The sequence below is a fragment of the Rhinolophus sinicus genome, chromosome 2, assembly GCF_057876585.1.
Source record: "Rhinolophus sinicus isolate RSI-liver-muscle chromosome 2, RSI-T2T, whole genome shotgun sequence".
NCBI classification, from domain to species: Eukaryota; Metazoa; Chordata; class Mammalia; order Chiroptera; family Rhinolophidae; genus Rhinolophus; species Rhinolophus sinicus.
The window spans coordinates 44,776,280-44,798,675 of NC_142502.1; the positions used below are offsets into that span (position 1 = coordinate 44,776,280).

The 22,396-nt window shown below is 39.5% G+C and overlaps 1 protein-coding gene and 1 long non-coding RNA gene across 3 annotated transcripts in view; one reads left to right on the forward strand and one right to left on the reverse strand.

Annotated features, from left to right (window-relative positions):
• Positions 1 to 21,010, forward strand: part of LOC141571695 (uncharacterized) — a 62,223-nt gene extending 41,213 nt beyond the window's left edge. Inside the window, exons 2-4 of the long non-coding RNA XR_012496716.2 lie at positions 6,858 to 6,983; positions 17,014 to 17,472; positions 19,700 to 21,010. This is a non-coding gene — a long non-coding RNA (uncharacterized LOC141571695). The remainder of the gene's footprint in view (positions 1 to 6,857; positions 6,984 to 17,013; positions 17,473 to 19,699) is intronic.
• SLC16A10 (solute carrier family 16 member 10) overlaps positions 1 to 22,396 on the reverse strand; it is a 102,298-nt gene that overhangs the window by 28,096 nt on the left and 51,806 nt on the right. For both annotated transcript variants that reach the window (XR_012496715.2, XM_019734949.3), the window contains exons 2-3: positions 17,295 to 17,439; positions 13,238 to 13,700 (exon numbers count right to left, since the gene is read on the reverse strand). Coding sequence is in view for 1 of the 2 variants with exons in the window: in XM_019734949.3 (XP_019590508.3) it covers positions 13,238 to 13,700; positions 17,295 to 17,439 (608 nt within the window). In the remaining variant the exon portion in view is untranslated. The remainder of the gene's footprint in view (positions 1 to 13,237; positions 13,701 to 17,294; positions 17,440 to 22,396) is intronic.

The following is a 22,396-nucleotide window of genomic DNA, read 5'->3' on the forward strand; positions in this document are numbered from 1 at the left end:
AAGTACATTTAAGTTCTTGTGCAACCATCACCACCATCTCCAGAACTTTTTCATTTTCTCAAACTTAACCTCTGCACCGATTAAACAATAACTCCCAGTTTTCTCCCTTCCCCAAGCCCCTTGCAACCCCCATTCTACTTTCTGTCTCTATGCGTCTGAGTACTTTAGGTACCTCATCTAAGTGGAATCATACACTGTCTGGCTTAGTTCCCTTAGCATCTCTTCAAGGTCCATCCACATTGTAGCATGTGTCCCAAGTATTACCAGTATTACCTTTTTCTTTTTCTTTTTTTTAATTTATTGGGGTGACAATTTTTAGTGAAATTACATAGATTTCAGGTGTACAATTCTGTATTATATCATCTATAAATCCCATTGTGTGTTCACTACCCAGAGTCAGTTCTCCTTCCATCACCATATAGCATTACCTTTTAAAATACATATTTGATTCAAAAATCACTTCTTTTAATTCTCCTTTATGTTACAGGTGGGGCAATATTGTTTTTTCTTTTTCAAGACTTATGTGTATACATAGATTTTATGATCTAGGAATTTTATTTCAGGAGCGAAAAGGAGGCCCCTGGGTCTGCCACACTGCTCTCGATACATGACAGGGCTGCAGAGCTTAGAAAGCTCCTCACAAGAAAGAGGTGGGCCAGGGACACTAGGACTGGCCCATCCCAACCCCAGGATTCAGAGCAGCCCTGGAACCAAAGAGCAGGAGGAGCAAGGAGACACCTGGCAGACAATTATGACCAGTCTCTGATTAGCTCCTGAGGCATCAGAAACTTGTGAAAGAAAACCACGTGTCCACAGAAGCAGAGATACAGTTCATTAAGTAGGGACAGGGACACGGGTTTACGTTGTGGCTATTATAATGCTTTATAAATTCAGTAACCAATATATGGCAGCATTTTAAATTCCACAGATGTGTATGTGGGTCAAGAAAGACAGGGCATGTGTCAGCCTACTTGCTAGGCTGTGGGTACCCTCACCCATCCCATTCTTCCGGAAGCAGCTGGGAGAAGGTACAAGGCAAAGGGCTGAGTATGTGTCAGTGTAGATAAGCATACTTTGATTTCTATCATTTAAGCTGCTTTAAAACTCACCCTGTCACTAACTATGTGTGTGACCAGAGAAAGTCTCTAAACCAACTCCTTTCCTGGTAAGATGGAAATAAAGCTGTTCTCGCTTTCAGGGTTATACTGGGGGTGCCAAAAATGTATACAAGTGGACACTTTGGTCCACGTTGCTCAAGCAGTATCTCGCCATAATCAGAAGTGTCTGCACACTGATGGTAACCACTTTGAGCACCTCTTGTATTTGCAGAAGTCAAACGTTACTTGTATTCATCTTTTGTTATCGGTATATATGGAGTATTACAATTTTAGTACAGTTTTCCTTTCTTAAAATGTGTATACATTTCTTTGGCGCCCTCTATATATTAAAGATCAAAGAAAGAAAGACCTTGAAGAGACAAAGTGCTATTAGAATGGAAAGTAGTCATCAGCAGGAAAATTAGTAGACCTCATATTTCAGCAATTCAACCAAGCTATAAGCTCAGCCTCAAAATGGTCACAACAATCTGAGTGCCTGGCACATGCTAGAGGCTGGGGGTGGAGCGACGAGGAGGGGCTCTGTCCCTCCCCTCATGAAGCGTCCAGTCTGCCTTACCTGTTTCTTCATCATTGCCTGAGGTGCTAAACCACTTCCAACATAAAACTCCCCAGTGTGTTTTGTAGGTAAATCCACAGTTTTCACCAGCCTTTCCCATACTTATATTATTATATTGAATACAGTGTAAGGGCCCAACAAAAACACACTACTGCTACTTTTCAAAGTAAGTTAAAATTAGATATTTTTAAATGTTGGTGGATTTCTTTCTCTCCTGCAAATTTTAAATCTTGTAGTGGTTTGGGGCCTACATTCTAGGGATCATTTTCGTGCCTGAATAAACCATGCATCATTTTTTTTAAAACTATTGAATTATCTACAAGTACTTATTTTCGGCTAACTAAATATAATTTGAAACACGTGACAAACTTACTCTGCCTTACGGAAAGCAGCAGTGCCGTTTTAGTTTAATTATTTGTAAATGATTAGTTTTCTAGATTTCTTATACATTAATTATGTCCTGTCCTTCTATCAATTTCTATTATAGTATATTACAATTTGGAGGGGGAAAAAATCAGGGGGGAAAAAAAAACAAACTAGCCTGTTTTTGAGGAAAGTATCCTGTAGATATTTAATTTCACCATTAATGAGTCACAAGTGGCCGAGAAGTTGAGATCCTTATTCATGTAAAGTAGGAGAATGCTGGTGAATACTGCCTGCAGACAAAACTGATAAATGGACAAATTTTCACTAACCTGAGTAGTCAAATTGCAGCAGATGTTGAGATCTGCGGGGAAATAAATGCAAGGTTAGAAAAGCAAGAAAAGCATGGGCACCACTGGAAAAAATCTGAAAACAGTGGGGCTAAAGCGAAGCAGAGAGGATTTCTAATCATTCACGTAACAACCACAGAGAACTGAGAGACAGCAGTGTGTTATTAGAACATCTAAGTAGCGAATAAAGTATCTGAAGAAAAAGCGATGCTTGGGGTCCTATGGGAGAATTTTTAATTTTCAACATGCAAATTTTAATATAATACAACAGGTAAAAAATAAATTGGATAAAAAATTCATCAACTGTTGGCTGGTCTTAAAGATAGAAACTAAAGACATTCTACGGCATAGGCTTCCCAAGGGTAATAGGAAACTGTCTTCCAAATATCAAATACTGCTCTTCACCCATATAATGCATACAATGCACTAACTGTCACCCCCTCAAACAGGTTGTCCCTGAGTCCCCAAATTGAAGTTACCTCCCACCATAACTCCTATCTCATTTATTTTCTTCAAAGAAAAGGTCACTATTTGAAAACTACTTTATTTATGTGTTTACTTATTTACTGAGCTCTGTGAAAACAGAGACTACATCTGTTCTCACCACTGTGTCCCCACACCGGGAATGCTAGTGAATATTTGTTGAGTGAATGCTTGAATCTGTTCAACTGAATTGTAATTAGAGGAAGTCACACACATGCAAGAAGAAAACAGGGACAGAATGTAATAACCCATTCTAATTCTATTCTGATAACACCCTGCCACTTACTGTGCAGCCCTGAACAAAATGAAACCTCTCTGATCCTCTAGGTTCTTATCTATTAATGGGAGAACCAGTATCAATCAGTACTGCTTTCCTCAGAAAAGGCTGCTGTGAGAATTGAATCAGAAAATGTGCATGTAAAGTAAATGCCTTCATATCCTTTTTTGAAGTTAGTTGGGAAGGAAATGAATGGATGAAATGAATGAATGGACGAAACACTTCCAGACCACAGAACAACAACAACAAAAAGAAATGTATGATGTAGGAGTTGTACGTGGGCATACAATCAGCACACAGTGAATCTCAATGGGTAAATTCTGATTATCTAAATTAATACACTGTACAAAGACATACCCATGTGTCAAATAAATTTTTATAAGCCTACTTTTGAATGAAAAATAGAAAAACAACAGTTACTTTCCTAGGAAAACCTTGGTGAAAAAGCAATATGATTACTTTTTATTGTGTAAAGTACAGCAGGGCCCGCTGTCTGCGGTTTCACTTCCTGTGGTTTCAATTACCCGCCGTAAACCGTGATCCAAAAATATTACATAGAAAATTTCAGAAAAAAAGAATTCATAAGTTTTAACTTGCATGCCGTTCCCAGTAGTGTGATGAACTCTCACACCATCCTGCTTGGGACGTGAATCATCGCTTTGTCCAATGTATCTGTTAGGTAGAAGTTAAGAAAATGTAGAAGGAGGAAGGGCGGAAGGGGGTCCATGGTGCCTACAGAAAAAGCTCACAAATAGCTTTGATTAACTGCCTCCAGCCCCGTATCTGTTTTTACAACAGATGACAACAGGTGGTCTGGCGCAAGATAAGGATAGAGTCCACAGACCTCCACCCTTCCTAGGAGGTCATGCCCTCCCATGGAAAAGCATGCACCACCTTTTCCTGCCAAATCAATATGTAACTTACTCACCCCACCCAGCAAACTCTAAGTCCTCAGGACAAGGGGCCTAGGTCTCTCACTGTCTCTCTCTAGCTCTCTCTTTCTCCCTCTCTCCCTCCTTGGTTCACTAATACCAGAGGCCTATGCCTCTCTCTCCCCCCTCGGCTACGCCCATTCTCTTCCGAGAATCACTGCTTGGGCAAGAAGAACAGAGACTCCCATAACATATCCACACTGTATGGTACCCTCCATGCTAGTCAGTAGCCATCTCAGTTATCAGATGAACGGTCATGGTACCACAGTTCTTGTGTTCAAGTAACCCTTATTTTGTCAATATTTAATAATGGCGCCAAAGTGCAAAAGTAGTAATGCTGGCAATTTGAATATGCTAATGAGAAGTCACAAAGTGCTTCCTTATTTAAGTGAAGTAGTGAAAGTTCATAAGTTAGGAAAAAATATATTGTGGACAAAAAAAAGGGGGGGATTCTACAGAAAGTAACTTCACAGGGTGATCTGATCATAAATTCCTAACTGGGCAGGTCAGGTGGATAGTTATGCCCCAGGTATATGTAAAAGGTCTATCTTTGCCTTAAGCCATTGTTTCTGTGCATCCAGGTTAACATACCTTTGAAATAAGCCCTAACCACCCTCAAGAAAGCACATAATCTCTTAATTATCCTGTACTAGTTTAATCCCTGCCTTGCTTTCTCCCACCTTCATTTAATCTTCCTCATGTTTCCTCCCTCATTTCAAATGCATAAAAGAAATTATAAAGCTGTCATCCTCAAACCATAAAGATCTTGCTTCCTGTCAATTTTTGTCAGTTTGGGCTCAAATAAACTCTTGTAAAAATTGTCTACAAGTTTGGACGTTTCTTACGTAGATGATATGCTGAGGTTGCTAAGATCTGCTAAAACCAAATCTTCTCTGAAATAGTGAAGAAAAAAGAAATTCATGCTAGTTTGCTGAGAGAGAGACCACATTCATATAACTTTTATTACAGCATATTGTTATAATTGTTCTATTTTATTATTAGTTATTATTAGCCTCTTACTGTGTCTAATGTGCAAATTAAACTTTATCATAGGTATCTATGTATAGGAAAAAACATAGTATATATAGGGTTTGGTACTTTATCTGGTTTCATGCATCCACTGGGGATCTTGGAATGCACCCCTACATTATAATGGGGGGACTACTGTACCAAAACATTATGTATAGCTAATAAATATCAAAGTAACAATCAACATAAACATAATTAGAATAATAAGACAAACCCAAGAATAAAAAATAAAAAGAAGGAAAGATGGGAGGGACAAAATGAAACTGTTAGTCCCTAGTATTTAGCCTCTAGTGGCTAAATTAGCCTCCAGGCTAAAAACTAAAAATTGTTAACTCTGCCTCTTTAATCTGGTTGTAGTGCTAAGAAGACTGAGATAGGGCAGCTCTTCAGATGATTCAGCTCCACTATAAATCAGTTTTTAAATGTTTCCAAACTCTGCACCCATCGTCCCTAAGCCTGGGGACATGTAATGGGTCCCAAGGCTTTTCTCCTGTCACAATCTTACAGTGAACAGAGAGATAAGCAGCGGGAGAGGTCATCTCAGTGGCTCAGTCCTGGCCCAATATACAACTTCTGGTTCACAGGGATTCCCTGTGAGCCCTGCATTCTCAGGGCTCTTGACCCTGAGCTCCAAATATATCCACAAAAAGAAAGACAACAAAGCCAGTACAACAGCTCCTGGCAACTTTGAAGAACTGGACTTTGTCAAAATGACAGAGCAATCAATCTCCTGATTGGAAAATAAACCCTATGAGGGTTATGTTAAGTGAGGAAACAATTTCATTCCTCTAATACATAATTCTGTTTCTACTATGTACACATTTACATTTAGGCTACGACAAGCTTCCATTTATTTCCCATGGATATTCTTGGATTTTATACCCAGTTCTGCCACTTTTATAACTATGTGACTTTTGGCAAGCAACCTAAGCTTTCTGTGCCTAAGTTCCTTTACCAGTCTAAAAAAAAAAAAAAAGGAACTGAATGACCTGTACAGTCCTTTTCAACTCCTAAAATATTGTTATACCTTTTCTTCAGCCATTTAAATATTTTATTTACAAGTCACACTCTTAAGAAGACCCAGGCTCAAGCCCTGGCAGACACCAGTTACCAGTCTTGCAACTCCTAGCGAGTACTCTTACCACCCAGCTAAAAAAAAAAAGAAACAACAGGCCAAAATGGAGTCACTTCTGCTAAGCAAGTCACCAAACCAAAACTAACTGCCTCTCCCAATTTTAAACCAATCAGCCTGAAATCTCCTGATCAACACTAGTGAGGAAATCTGCCTGATAAGAACACTACCCCTGCCTTCCCCTAAGGGAGAGTGGACTTCCCTGAAATAACCTATTTATTTATTTATTTATTTATTTATTTATTTATTTATTTATTTATTTATTTAAACTTTTATTGGGAAATGTTGAGGAACAGTGTATTTTTCCAGGACCCATCAGCTCCAAGTCAAGTCGTTATTTTCAATCTAGTTGTGGAGGGCGCAGCTCACTGGCCCATGTGGGGATCGAACTGGCAATCTTAGTGTTATGAGCACTGGGCTCTAACCATAGAGCCAACCGACCGCCCCAATAATCCACTCTTTTAACTTCTTAGTCCCACCCTCTTTCTGCCTATAAAAACCTTCCATTTTGTACAACTCCTTCTAGTTGCTGGATGGGATGCTGCACAATTCACGAACCACTTAATAAAGCCAAATTGACCTTCTAATTTAGTCAGTTGAATTTTGTTCTTTACCAGGTTTGGTGACAGCATCTGAACCAAAGGGAACTTCTGACGGCAGCGAGACGATGAGAAACAGGCGCAGAGCCCGCACACCCCATTGTGAGTTCGCCGCCTTTCTCGCTATTTCCGCTCAGGCTGTCGGTAAGTCCCTTTCATGTTCACTCTTCTCTCTGTGAGATGAGCTCCCAATCTAAACAGTCCTTTACAGGGCAGGTCAGATTGAGCTAGGAGACTATTCTACCTGGAGCCAACTGAGCTAGCTCTGCCTGGAGCCAGTTGAGTTGGCAGATGATTCTACCCAGAGCCACGGCTCTAGCCTTCAGACAGCAGGGAAAGTAGGATGTTTCAGTTACGAGGAGGTATGAGAAATGAAGATGTCTTTTTGTTAAGGGACATGAGAATCAGTTTTTGTCTAAACTAGAATTTCTGGTTATGAAGGACAAACTAAATGTATACAAAGAGTGAAGAGAAAAAGAGAATTTTACCTTATGTAATTAAGCTAGCTGAAAATTGAATTATTATAAGCGTTTTTCAAATTAAGCTTTAATATCAATGGTGTACTTACATAAAACCAAAACTTAATTTCCTGTCATCTGCTAAAGGTTTTTCTTTTTGATTAATCTGCCAAGAAAGCAAAATTCTGTGTTTTATCAAAAGAATTTTCTGTGTTTTATATTGTCTAAATCAAGTGTTTTGATAAAATTCTGTGTTTTATCAAAAGACTTTTCTGTGTTTTATATTGTCTAAATCAAGTGTTTGATTACTTAAGAAAACAATCTTCTCAGTATTTGCCTTTAAAATCTTTTCGTCTCTTTGGTCAAATAAATAATTAAACATTGTCTCATAATAACCTGTGATCCTTACTTATTTAGTCAAGTGTCCCAATCTTTCGGTATTTTTGACAAACCTCCCAAAATCAAATTCTAAAAGAAGTCTTTTTGGACCTCGAACTAACTTTGAGATTTCCCAGAGGGCCCCTGAGAGAACAGAAGGGAAACTTGAAAGGCAACAAAAACTTTGCTCTAAGTCCAGTGTGGCTTATAATAGGCAGCATTCTGTCACTGAGGTGAGCCGATGACAAACAGCAGACTCTTTCATAGAAAGAACATGAGACTTAGAATGAGGGACCTGAGTTCAAATCCCAGCTCTGGGCATAACTCAGTGAGTGACCTTGAACAAGTGTAGCTTGGCTCTAAATATGTAGTTATTTATTATACTCACTATACTCACCCTTGTGATGGTTATGTAAGATTCTGTGAAAATGCTTGACACATAATAGCGTCTTCACAAGTGTTACCTGAATCTCCCTCTGATGAAGCCACAAAGATGAAAGCATATGTGCTATTCCTATTTGCCCGTCTCAGGGCCCTGAGCTCCTGGCTTGAAGCAGTATTCCTGCTTTGGCCACAACAGAGGTGCCCTGGCTAGTGAGGTCTAACAGCTATAGTCCATCACTGACCCATGAGATAATTTGACGTTAATCAAAGCTATAAAATATCTCGAGGCCCTCCATGCCCCACGTACTGGCTTGTCTGCCTCAAAATTTCATTTCTAATTTAAAAATACAACTAAGTTGTTCCCCGATTACAACTCGACTTTATGTCCACTTAATTGCCCTGTCAGCAGGCAAATGATTGTCTTTAATCATAGCATCAGGCCAATCAGATCCTCCGACCAGGTCAAAGTTTCTTTTGAGAACAGGCAATTACTATCTGCCATAAAACTGACATGATACACTTACATCCTATCATCTTATCATGAAGATTTTTGAAAACAAGCTAATAAACACTTATCCTGCAGATTTCAACACATGAGTCAGTCATCTTGTCTTTGAAGAACTACGTGGGTTTAAAGCTTAAAAACTAAAACTGCCCAACTATCGTTATGGTATAGAGTCAAAGAACACAGGTACTAAATAGCTGTTTTCAAAGCTTAGTGGTGGAGAGATGTGAAGCAATTCAAGCTGAATCATCATCCTCTTTGAGGATGGAGCATTTCGTGCCACTAAGAAAAGTGACATCACACTGTCACAGCCCTGTAGTCGGAGCTCTACCAAAGCCCCTTCGGCTGCGGCTCCTGCCTCCTCATCTTATTACACACACCACCAACAGCTCTTAAAGGTTTTCCATTGCTACATAGTAGGGCAGACACCCATTGCTTAGCTGTGCTTGTTAACGGGGATGGGCCCCAAGAATTATTTTTCTCTCCTTCCATATACGTATAATAATGACAGGCACACAAATTTCTTCTGTTTATCAGGTTATAATTTCAACATAGGTATATGAAGCTGTGGTTCAAAGCAAAACACATCAATTCTTTCCTCCATCAACAGATGGGCATCCGTGTTATTTAATTATTCTGAGGTTTGCTGAGTTGAAGCTTATTTTTTAAGTGTTTAATGACTGAATATCAACGTGTCCTATAAGTACAAAATGTGAAAGAAAGATCATGGCATCAAAGCAGAGAATTTTTAAGGTTAAGATGGTGAGAAAATAAATCACTTTTGTGAAACCACCAGTGGAATGAGTAGATAAGAAGATCCAGGGGCAAGACACAGGAGAGACACACTGATAGTCAGGGGTCAGGGTGGAAAAGAAGGAACCAGCAAAGAAAGAGTGAGGGAGAGAAGTAGGAGGAAAATTAAGAGAATGTTATACTTTTGGAAGCGAATGAAGAAAAACTGGATAAGGAGGAGCCATAAAAACCTAACCCAGAAAACAAAACAAAACTCTCAGGGAAAAGAGGCAACTAAAAAAAAACGGAAGCAGCTGCTACTAGAAATGGTTACTTAGAAAGTTAGGTCTCACCTAAATTGATCTGTAAGGTCTATACCCTTACAGTAGAGAATATAAGTGAATGGGTCTAAAAGGGATCGTTTGACAGCTTCCAAGAGGCAGTATGATTCTTCATTTTTAGAAGTCAACTACTAAAAGATAACACCTCTAACCCTGCTTTGAGAGCAAGACTGCCTGCCATAAAGCATACGGATTCTCTCAAATCATTCTGTGTGGTCTGATAACCAAGTAAAGATCTTAGAATTTTTAACATAACCACAAGAGCACTTCATTTCAAATCTTTAAAGACCTACATGGATAAATTAGTTCCCTAGTTGATTAAGGATCTGGTTTTAACACTAAATCTCATGTGAAGGCCCAATTCCAATCCTGTGACACTTTTACTACCCACTTTTCCAAATGGATATCATCTTTCTCCTTTGACGCTATAGTACCCCTCCCGCCCCCCCCCCACATAGACACACACAACTGCTCAGTCAGCAATCATATTGTCTTAAAAGACTCACACCTTTCTACCAGAACTTGATGGATGCTTTATATGTTTTCTCTGAGCCTTACTACTTTACAAAACTGGGTTTATCCCTATTTTATCGATGAAGAAACTAACGCTCAGAGAGGTTACCCAAGGTGGTGCGACGAGTGAGGGACACAACCAGGACTGAAACCCAGATCTGTCTTGCTTCAGAGCCTCTCCCTCTGCCCACTATGCAACACCGCCTGGGGTGCAGAAGTCCTACACTGCCAGGCACCATCTCCGTGGGTCCCAGGCCAGGTACCAAGTCTCTCAGGGCCTCAGTCCCTGACATGGGGACGACACATCGCAAGTACTGCACCTCTGGGAAGATTAAAGAAGGTAATGTACGTAAAAGTCCTTTATAAACCATAACAATTTTTATTTCATTACTAGATTTTCTGCCCCTTCACGGCAGGTTCTTACGCCTTACATGGCGTTTGCCCAACACCCACTAAGGGGTTTAATATGAATTGAACATCATCTCCTCGTCTTTGGAAAGATCGGAGACACCGTTTCCCCCACTACAGAGGAAAGTGGAGCCCCAGGCCATGAAGCCTGGATTAGGTACCCATAATCCAAGCCCTAAACTACAACCCAGTGACAAACTCAGTGCACCCATCAAACACAAGATTTGAACAGCCTGCATGGCATTTAAATGGGTGTTTCCTCTTCAGTGTGGCTTTCAGTGCCATAACAGTTCGACAGATTAAATCCCAAATGAAAAATACCAACACCTTCTGTAAGAAAACATTCCTAGAAAGAGGGAGAGCAGGAAAAAGGCCCAGGTGATCAGAGTTAACAGAGACCTTACTGTCCAGTGTACTAGCTGATTTATAGCCTCCTGGTGACAACAGTATAATCCTCACTCAGCACTACTATGAACATGGCTAAGACCCATAACATATTTATTAAATTTCTTTAGGCATACTCATCTCCCTTCCCTCCATAAGATGGGCGTATCTGATGGTATGTCCAGGGAAGTGGCCCGATATACCCCAAAGTAAGGCTATTAGATTTGCTACCAGGAAGCACAGTGGAAGGGAACCAACCCCTGCTCTGCTGTTACGTGATTCTTGGGAAGTCACTTAACATCTTTGTCTATGATGGGTCAGTTTTCCAGTCTGTAAAAACGTAGGCTAGTATTACTGATTTTGCCTACTTCACAGATTTATTGTGAAGGTCAAATGAAATATGTTAAACTAATTTACAAATTATAAATATATTGCCAGCAATAATTAGATAATCACCTACTACTTGTCCTCTGGTAAATGTCTGGTATTAGCAAAGCTGAGATACTGATTTCTCTGGGTGTGTTCACTTTATAGTACCAAAGGGAATTTCCCCCCTTCTTCCACACCCCCACCACTCCGGTTCAAGCGGTGTTTCTCAGTCTAGTTGTGTAGGACACAGCTCCCTGGCCCATGCTGGTATTAGGAGCCTTGCAGTCGGTTGCCAGTCGTCGCTCACAGGAGCTCACGGCAGCTCTCGCCGGCTGGCGGCCACTCACGCTGGCCACCGGCCGCTCCTGGCAGCCCAGGGCAGCTCACCCAACCCCCGGCTGCTCATGACAGCCCAGCTACAGGGAGAGCTGTTGTTCACAATCTTAGCTGTAGAGGGCGCAGCTCACTGGCACATGTGGGAATCCAACCGGTGACCTTGGCGTTAGGAGCCCAGCGCTCTTCCAACCACCTGAGCCATCGGCCCAGCCCACCAGAGATAATTTTTTTAAAAATCTACTCTTTTTGAGAAGAACACAACAAACGTTATCGTAACTACCGAAGCTACGGAAGAGGTAGATGGTAAAGTTGATCCTTCCTATAGTCCAACAAAAAATAGCTTTCAATATGCCTTCCTACAAAGTGTGAAAATGGACTATTAGCTCAAGATGTAGCCACGTACTGCATATGTGACAGGGGTCACACACTAGGGAATTTTACCTAGTACCTCATTCTCTGCAAAATGCCAAGTGGATCAGAGAACTAAACCCCAGCCCTTCTCCTTATCTCCCCATTGATCATGCCAGATGTTTCCTCAACACCTCTGGCAAAAAGAGAATAAGGAGAATTGAGAAATCAAGATTATTCTTAGATCCAGGACATGCCTACCATCTCTCTTCTTGACCTAATTCCTCTCTGAACTGCGCATTGGAACCCACACTGTTCATGCAGTTTACTAGCTGACTGCTTGAGCCCAGTAATTCTTTAAATTGCATTACGAACTTTCACCAAAACTTCTAACTAAAGAAAAATTGCCCGAACAGCCAAAAATAGACTGAAAGCTAGAAAAGGTCCAGGTTCACACACATAGTACACATACAAAAGAAAAAGTTATCCTAGCATCATTTTTGTTTATCAACTATGTTGAACTATACATACATTTCCAGCCACAATAATAATTAAAAAGGAAGAAACATGATAAGCACTATTGAGCAAATTCTGCCAGGGGCAAATACTTTAGGCACTCCTTATTCTTGATTCAGTATAAAGAGGCTGAAATTTGCCTTTGAAGCAAAGATAAACAATATAAATTGCTTGAGCACTTGAAATCCTCTTTTCCTATGAAACCCTTACACTTTCCCCTCGCTTGGAACTTGTGAACATTTCCCAAATAATCTCGGAACAGAATTCCCATTTTCCCCGAAGTATCCCATAAGTGGACGCGATGCTTCTTTGTGTCAAGGCCACTGACTTTTACTACTTACCTAACTTCTGCACCCTTTGGTTGAAAAAGAGTTTACTGATGTTGGTAAAATCGTTGTGCCATCTTTGTCCCTGAAGATTTATAAGTCATTTGAAGCAGCAGTAACCTGTCCAGTCTCTTGTACTGATGCCATTTGTTCCTTTTATTAAAAGTTGCTTTCTTTTGTGATTTTTAAAACACAAAAGCACACCCTGAAACATATCCTCTGTTTAAGGATCTGATGGATGTGCTGACCTTGTGCTAAGAGGCCTTGAACTTCAAGAGTCCTAAATGGCAACCAGCATAATGTTTAAGGCCAATTTCAACCTCCTCTATTTTGCTCTTCTAAGTTTTCCTGTAGGAAATAATAATATCTGTTACCAGCAAAGAAAAGAAAGCACACTCACCAAGTGAACATAAGGCACAAAGTATCCAAACAGCGCAAGTGGTATTCCAACTGCCCACACGGCATAAGCTGTCACTTTGAAGATGGCAAAATTGAAAATTTTTTTTGGAGGACTGATTTTTCTCCTGGAAAAGAGGGAGAATCTGTTGCCTCCTTTGGTTCCACTCTCTTTATCTTTGGCCCTGGTAGCAAGAGGTCGGTAAGTAAAGCCGGCCAGGAAGAGAACAAACATGAAGATGCAGAGGACCCTCAGTGTGTAGAAGAGGCCCACGCTGTCAGTCAGAACCCTCAAAAGGAAAGGCAGCAGAATTGTGAAGACGCTGCTGCCGGCGGTGACGATGCCATTCACCAGGCCGAGGCGCTTCTTGAAGTAGTGTCCCAAAATGACCAGTGAAGGCTGGTAGGCGAAGGAACAGCCACAGGCAAATATGATCCCATAGGTGAGATACAGGGGTTCGATGGAACTGTGTGAAGGTGAAAAAGAGGGAAAGAAATGTCATTATTTTTATCATGTGCTTGGCAGAATAAAACCTTGGCATAAAAGTGGGTTTTAGTGAATCAGTCTGTTTTCTATAAATGAAATTTAACCAAAAGCAGAGGTGAAAAACTTAATAAACCAAAAATGTAGCATTAAAAATAATTTAATCTGAATGGATAATAAAAATGCCTCAACTATGTGAAAAATGGCCCCTGCGGTCATCCGTGATTTTGTTCCTCCTTGTCTTTCCGTGGATTTCATGAACCACGCAGCACTGGGTGAGAACTGTGTGCGTCCCACAGCTCACACAGGACAATGCCAGGAAGGGCCTCAGTAAAAGAGACAGTGATTAAACTAACAAACAAAAGACTTAGTCTCAATAAAAGGTTTTTAAAAATGATAATTTTCTAAGAAAACTCATTATTTTATGGAGTTTCCCCAGGAACATACTAAGCAATCTACTCAAAGAAAAGTCTGCATTTTATATTTTCTCCCCAAGGTTCTGTCAAGAATATTCACACAGAAGAGAGGTGTGTCTCACTTTGGCAGCTTAAGGGCTGCAGACCAACCCTTGCCCTGTACTGCCGTGTTCTCAGAGTTGGGCAAGATAACAAGAAATCATATTTCTGATTGCATAACCACTAAATGAAGTAGGTTCATCAGTGACCCCCATTTGTACACTTTATGGCCATGTGTATCTCAAAAGAATAATAAAGGATTAAGAATTTTATAGTTTAACCATATAATCACACATCTCTTATAAAAGGATCATATCATTGCATTCTTTAAAACAAGGTAAGGAGTAAAAGAAAACTGAAAGTTTTTTCTTTTGAAATGTGCAATTCAAGAGGCTACTTATCAAGAGAGTAAAGTCAAATTATTTATTAGAAGCTAAGACAGACAAAGTTGGTTAATAATTAAATTTTGGACAATCACACTCGTCTAGCAATATGCTGAGGTAATCACAGGAACTGCAGAATCTGATAAAATTAATGCATGTTTGCAACCCTCTCTCACAGGCCCTTCCTCCTCTATTACTTCCCTGCTACAGCTCGGTCTTTCAGGCAAGCTCAAGAGTCATTCCCCGGCTTTCCCAGATTAACTTTAGCTCACTCTGACTACCTTTTACTGAATCTCCACTCTATTCAATAAACATATTTAGCAGCTACGGTGTTCCAGGCACTCGGTGGAAAAAATATCAAAAATATTCTCATATCTGCTTAGTGAAACAAGACATAGACCCCACATGACATAGGACAATCTGTAAATAATACTTCATTTATTTGCATCCGTTTGTCCACATAAGTAGTGTTCCAGATAACTGCAGCTTACTTCTTAAGGTACTAATTCATTTTTATCTAACAGTTTTAAAGGCGAAATCTAAATCTATTATACATTTCTCTGCCTTCTTCAAAGCGTATATTTAAAGTAGTATTGACAACACAGTGTCATCAGCAGCATTGATTTCTATACAGTTACACTACAGTACTGTAAAGCCGTCATTTGGAAAACCAGGGAGCCGCGGATATAAATTGGAAATGTTCTTCTGCATACCATTTTAAATGCCAAGTGCTGGGTAAGGTTAAAGTACATAGACTTCGTGACAGCATTTTCATTGCTGCTGAGCATTTTTCGCTTCTGAAGTTTCACCTCAGTCACAGGTGGTTCACGTTGTTGGAAGTTTGACAACTGAATTAAGTGCAGTGTAAATCAGCAAGTAAATCAATAACATACCAGTCACGTGTGCAGCAAGGACAGTGACGTGACCTGGGGCTGCCAGAGAAGGCTTTCCTACAGATGCAGAACTCGGCTTTAGGAAAAGTGGGTCCACTGTTTAACACTTGGAACTTATACTACCTTTCCCCCTTGCTCCTATATATTGCTTTGAATGTTTGGTAGCTTTTGATCAGTGAGTTAAATAGTGAAACTGAATAGAAAATATGAAAACATTACAAGTAGTAAGGTAAATATGGTTTCAAGACATTTTGTTTCCGTTAAGGGAGAGGAGAGAGAGAGCTGGATCACAATGTAAAATATATTTCATAATTTTTATTTCTCACTGGTAAAAAAAAGTTTGAAAAACACTGTTTGCAATAAGTAGGTTTGTATATGTGTTTTGTCTACCAGACTAGGTAGTAAGTTCCATGGGTTTTCTACCTCTTGACCCTCTCTCCACCAAAGCCTGAGTGTTAATCCATCCAGCAAGTGCTGGGGCCACAGGTACTGACCATGGGTACCTGGAGGCTTCCAGGCCGAAGCAGGTGTCTAACAAGGCGGTACTAGCACAACGTTATGTTACTGCTAAAAAAGAACTAAAAGTAAATGATCTAAGCAGAATCTCATTTCAAACAAAATTGTTTTTAGTTTCTTAAAAAAAAACTTTAAAAGAAAAAAATCATAAAGACATTTTAAAGATGGAATATATATTTTCTGTCAAGAAATAAAAATAATTGTTTAGAATCCAAGTAAAACGTCTAAGTCAGGTGAAACAAAGGCTCACTGTAGAATGGAGGAAGGCGTGTAGGTGGGAGGGGGTGGGGGTAAAATGAGTAAACCAAGAATCCTGTTGATTAAATCGCAAATATTTAAAAGTAATCAGGGCAGGAAGCGTAAGTTTGGTTTTTTTCCCTAATGACTTCAATAATACTTTTCAACTAGTGCATGAAGATAGGGAAGGGAAAGAGGCAGGAAATGAAGATAAACCACTAAAATAGAGACACAGGATGGAAATCGCTTAAGAGGTTTTCTTGTTAATCGCCTCCTGTTAACCAGAGATACACATTAAACCAGTGTTTTTCTAACGGGATTATTCTGACAATGCAAGGAGATTACTAGGAGAATTGGAGCTTCACACAGAAATGTGCCCATCAGCTCTTTGCAGTTAGTTCCTCGTCAGTGCACTCCATCTTTTAACAGACACAGGGCAAGTGTATTGATATGAAGTTTTCTTTTAAGCTGCATTTGACCATTTTATTTTGCCACAATCTTTTAAAATTTTAGCATGTTCTTTAAAAAAAATACATAGGAACTCTCTACCTGAGTTGAAATAAATAGTAAAGTTTTGATCTCATTAATAAAAATATTTCATATGGAGCCTACGAACAACTGCTTCAGCCACTATTGTATGTACTCTTTGGGTCTCAGGCTGAGCTGACCTTAAATTCATGCCGTTGCTTTAGACAACTGACTTATAACTTGAGTTCTTTAAGGATGTTTATGTGAATAGAAAAAAACAAAAGGAGAAACGTTTTTCTTGGCTCCGGGGAACATATATATCCTGACCGATGTCTACCTCTTAGATTCTGCAGGTGAAAGCATTCGATTTCTCAAGCTCTGATCGGCTGCTGCAGACGACAGTGTAGAAGTTGGATTGCCTACAGCGTCAGCAATGAAAAGGAAGATTTTTTCCTTAAAGATCTAATTGGTTTAACTGAACAATTCATGAATCGGGCAGCATCCCATCTTGCAAATAGAAGGGGGTTCCCAAAGATTTTTTTCTTCTAAACAGCCGTTTCTGAAAGAAAAACTTTCAGGCATCTAACAGTTCTTGAAAAACAACATAAAGAAACCAAGTCCTTACCTCACAAAAGAACTGGACATGAGTCCAATGAATCCAACAGCAGCTCCCACAACAGCTGTTTTCCGACAACCAAATAGGTCCGTGAAGACGCTGACTATTGGGCAGCAAAAGAAAATCATCCCCATGGAGAGAGAACCTACCCATGCTGTAAAGAGAAAAAGGGGGACATTATGACATGGTAAATTATATTTGTACTTATTCCATAAGACATAATACCTATTTAGGAAGATATTAATGCAGAAAGGGTATTACCCAGACTGATGAATGGGGGGAAGTTGGAATAAATTAGTAACAAAACTGAATTATAGCTCAAGGGATTGGCCAATACTAATTGTAATTAGTATAGCATTTATTGGTGTTTAATCAAGTTCTTGAAAAGTTTGTTCTTAAATAAATCAGACATTCTTCTATGCAAACACTATTAATGTCAACCCTGATTTCTATGGTTTTAAGCAACTTCTAATCTATGGGGAAAAATTCATTTTAAAAAAATAATGATACATTTAAGAATGCATGCCTAGCTGGTCAAACTGCAAAGAAATTATGACCGCTGAAATCAGGATAGTAGTTAACCATTGCAGGGAGGAAAGAGAATTATAACCGTTTGGACCCAGTGGTTAAGAACTAAACATTTGCCTAGAGTCTGGACTTAGTTCTTTGGCTAAGGGAGTCAAGCCATACACAGGTAGACTATTTGGTGACCTGGATAATAGTTACTGGGTATTCACTTTATTTATAAAACCATACATACGTTACCTTCTTTTCTGAAAGTATCATATCTTTGACAATAAAAAAATTAAGAATCATAAGTCATAATTTTCTGTCCTGATTCTGTAAAAACCAAAACAAAAGAAAGCCAAAAGAGACAGAGATAAATACTGAGTACAAATTATCACAATTTTGTGCCAAAGAAATAAGTGAACTCATAGAATATCAAGTCTATACATTCTTCTTAAAAAGTATAAAATAATGGAGCCAAAGGGGACATGGGCTATAAAACAGATTTGGGTCCAAATCCCCCAACTCTGTAACTATAATACATTCATGGGCAAGTCACTTCCCCTGTTTTCTTATCTCAAAAGCAAGCCAAACACATACCTTTCCAGAATCACTAAGGATTAGAGAAAATGTATCTAAACCTCAGTATCTAGCACAGAAGCACTTAATAATTTAGAATTTTAACAACAACAACAAATTGTCTTATAAAATGAAATAGGTATTCCACAGAGCTCCGTCAAACTCTGGAAGGCTAGTATGTTCCTCTATTTCCTCAGCAAAAGGAACTAAGTCTAGACCCCCTGCAGTGATCACTTAATAACGAGGTCCAAAAGAAACTTGACCACACTGACAATTTCATTTATTTATTTGCCTTCTTACATTTTGAGTTATTTTTTTTAACTATGTATATTTTAATCAGCCATATTTCTATTTCCTTGCTTCCCTTACCAGAAAGCAGGGAGACTGTGATCTTAAAACAAAATTCAATGAAGAGACTATACTAACAATGCAATCCTGAGTCAGGTGTTAGTGGGGGATTCAGAAGTGGGCAGTGGAGACGCACGGCCCAGGCAGGTTAGCACGGCCTCTGCCCCACATGTGCAGAGCTGTTCAGTATGGCGCTGCTTGAGAAGAACTTTTTAGTCTGCTATCCCATATAAAGACAACACCAATTTATAATAATTTAATCTCATTCGAAAATGACTTTAGTCATCTCTCATGTTTATGAAACAATCTAAACAACCGAGGCAGACTATTTTGGATAAAATAGATGTTACTTTTGGATAAAACAGATGTTTACTTAATTGTACTTTTGCAATTAAGTAAAATGCCAACACTAAATTGGAGACCACATTAAGAAACCCAAGGGCATATACCTACAATATATTGCATGTAATGATCATACAAGTAAGTCAAGGCATTTTGAAGAATAAAAGCAATTCTTTATGCATTTAGAGTTTGATCTGCTATACCAAATATGAACACTTTTATAGATTTCTATGTGCACTGAACAAGCACAAACTGCAGGATATAACCAAACACACCTTTATTTTTGTCTCTACTATCCTCTTACAATATATGCGGGGGACAGAGATGTTCCCCTGCCACTGGGCGACCACTCAGCAGGCCCACATGATTTCCAGCCAGTGTTAAACAACAGACCTACGGTAATGTCAGGTAACAAACCAACTTTCACTTGGCAATCAAAGCTTTTTCCCCCAACCCTAGCAGGGAGAAGATCAGCTTTGTCTCTTTTCCAGGACCTCCTCTTCCCCTCCCTAGCTGTCATTCTCTCCAAAGTGGGCATACAAGAGAGGTACGCTGGGAGAAGGAAGGCAAGGAGATTCTGACTAAAGTGGTCCTGCCAAAAAGACTGTCTGATGATGTTTCAATCTCTTTTTTCTCAGATGCACTTTTGTGGTTTCCTCAGAGTTCCTTCCAGCTGTAGCTCCACTGACATGGATAATTCATTCTCCTCCTGGCTTTCAGGCTATCACTTAAAAGACTTGCTGTTGGAGCCTCATTGCCCTTCTAGACGCTTTATTTGGGCAGGAGTCAAACAGCTCCAGGCTGCCCCTCTTCTCCACTAGGCCTGCCGCTGAAACACTCCTCTTTCCTTTGCTCTGACAAACACTGAAGTGGAGGCAAATTCCAACACAGCCACGTCTTGGATAGCTCTTGCCATAGGAGCAAGCTAAACTTCATCAAAACTAACAACTTCTCTTTGAAAGACACTGTTAAGAGAATGAAAAGACAATCCACAAATTGGGAGGAAAGATTGGCAAATTATATATCTAATAAAGAACTTTTATCCAGATTATGTAAAGAATTCTTGAAACTCAATAAAAACCGAGCAACCCAATTTTTTTTTAAAAAAGGGCAAAAGTCACTTCACAAAAAAGATATACAAATGGAAAATACACATATGAAAAGATATTCAACATCATTAGTCATAAAGGAAATGTGAATTAAAATAACAATAAGGGCCTGTCCGGTGGTTCAGGTGGTTAGAGCTCCATGCTCCTAACTCTGAAGGCTGGTTCGATTCTCACATGGGCCAGTGGGCTCTCAACCACAAGGTTGCCAGTTTGATTCCTTGACTCCTGCAAGGGATGGTGGGCAGCGACCCCTGCAACTAAAATTGAACACGGCACCTTGACCTGAGCTGCCGCTGAGCTCCCGGATGACTCAGTTGGTTGGAGCGCGTCCTCTCAACCACAAGGTTGCCGGTTCGACTCCCACAAGGGATGGTGGGCTGTGCCCCCTGCAACTAGCAACAGCAACTGGACCTGGAGCTGAGCTGCGCCCTCCACAACTAAGATTGAAAGGACAACAACTTGACTTGGAAAAAAGGCCTGGAAGTACACACTGTTCCCCAATAAAGTCCTGTTCCCCTTTCCCAGTAAAAAATCTAAAAATAAATAAATAAATAAATAACAATAAAAAACCACCCATACCTATTAGAATGGCTAACATGAAAAGTACTTATCATGGGGTGGCCAGATGGCTCAGTTGGTTAGAGCATGAGCTCTGAACAACAGCATGGCTGGTTCGATTCCCACATGGGCCAGTGAGGTGCGCCCTCTACAACTAGAGTGAAACAACGACTTGACTTGGAGCTGATGGGTCCTGGAAAAACACACTGTTCCCCAATATTCCCCAATAAAATTTTTTTTAAAAAAAAGTACTTATCATACCTAGTGCTGGTAAAAGGATGTAGTGAAATGGGATCCGTCATACACTGCCCCTGGGAATATAGAATTGCACAACAATGGGCCAGTGAGCTGCACCCTCCACAACTAGATTGAAAAAAAACAACAACAACTTGACCTGGAGCTGAGCTGTGGCCCCCACAACTAGATTGAAAACAACGACTTGACATGGAGTTGATGGGTCCTGGAAAAACACACTGCTCCCCCATAAAACTTTTAAAAATAATAATAAAATAAAATAAAATTGTACAACCACATTGGAAAACACTTCAGGAATTTTTTTAAAGATTCCTACCATACCTTTACCATATGACTCAGCCTAGGTATTTCCACTCCTAGGTATTTACCTAAGAAAAACAAGAGTATGTTCTTCATACAAAATCTCTTATACAGTCATTTATAGCTGCTTTATTGCTAAAGTCAAAAACTGGAAAGAATCCAAACATCCATAAATAAGTGACTGCATAAACAAATTTTTGTGTATTCATACCATGGAATACTACCCAGCAATAAACAGCAGTGAATTATTGATAAATACAACAAGATACAACAAGGATAAAAACCAAAAAACAAAAAAAAATCACGCTCAGTGAAAGAAGCCAGACCACAAAGGAGTATATAAAGTATGATTCCATTTATATAAAATTTTAAAAAATACAAATTAATCTATAGTGACAGAAAGCATATCAGTGTTTACCTGGGGGGTGGGGGGGAGTGTTGGTTGAGCTGGAAAAAGGGATTACCAAGGGGCACAAAGAAACTTTTGAAGGTGATGGATATGTTCATTTTGTTAATTATAGTAGTCGTTTCATTGATGTGTATACATATGACAAAACTCATCAAATTACATGCCTGAAACATATAGTTTATTACATGCCAATTATACCTCAATAATGCCGGTTAAAAAAAAATGAACCTATATGGAAGGTTTCAACAACAAAAATAGATGTCATTAAAAAAACAAATACACCAAACAAAACTGACAGAACTAATGGGAGAACTAGACAAATCCACAATCATAGTTGTATATTTCAGCACATCTCTCTCAGTAATTAATAGAACCAGAAGACCAAAAAAAATCAGTAAAATTTACAAGTCTGGATGACACTATCAACCATCTTAACCTAATTGACATATTAGAGAACTCTATGTCCAACGATTGCAGAAAACTGCTCTGCCAGCGAAATTGTTCATCACTGAGGAGGGTGGGATGGGGACAAATGGAAGAGAGAACATGTCTGCAATGCCTCCTAACCCACGGGAAGGACCCACACAGAACTGTCTTAGATCGTCAAGCAACGCTGTGAGGTACACGATCTTCATTTTAAAGATGGCGGATAAAACATTAGAGATGTCAAGCAACTTGCCAAGGTTATGCAACTTTAGTGGGAT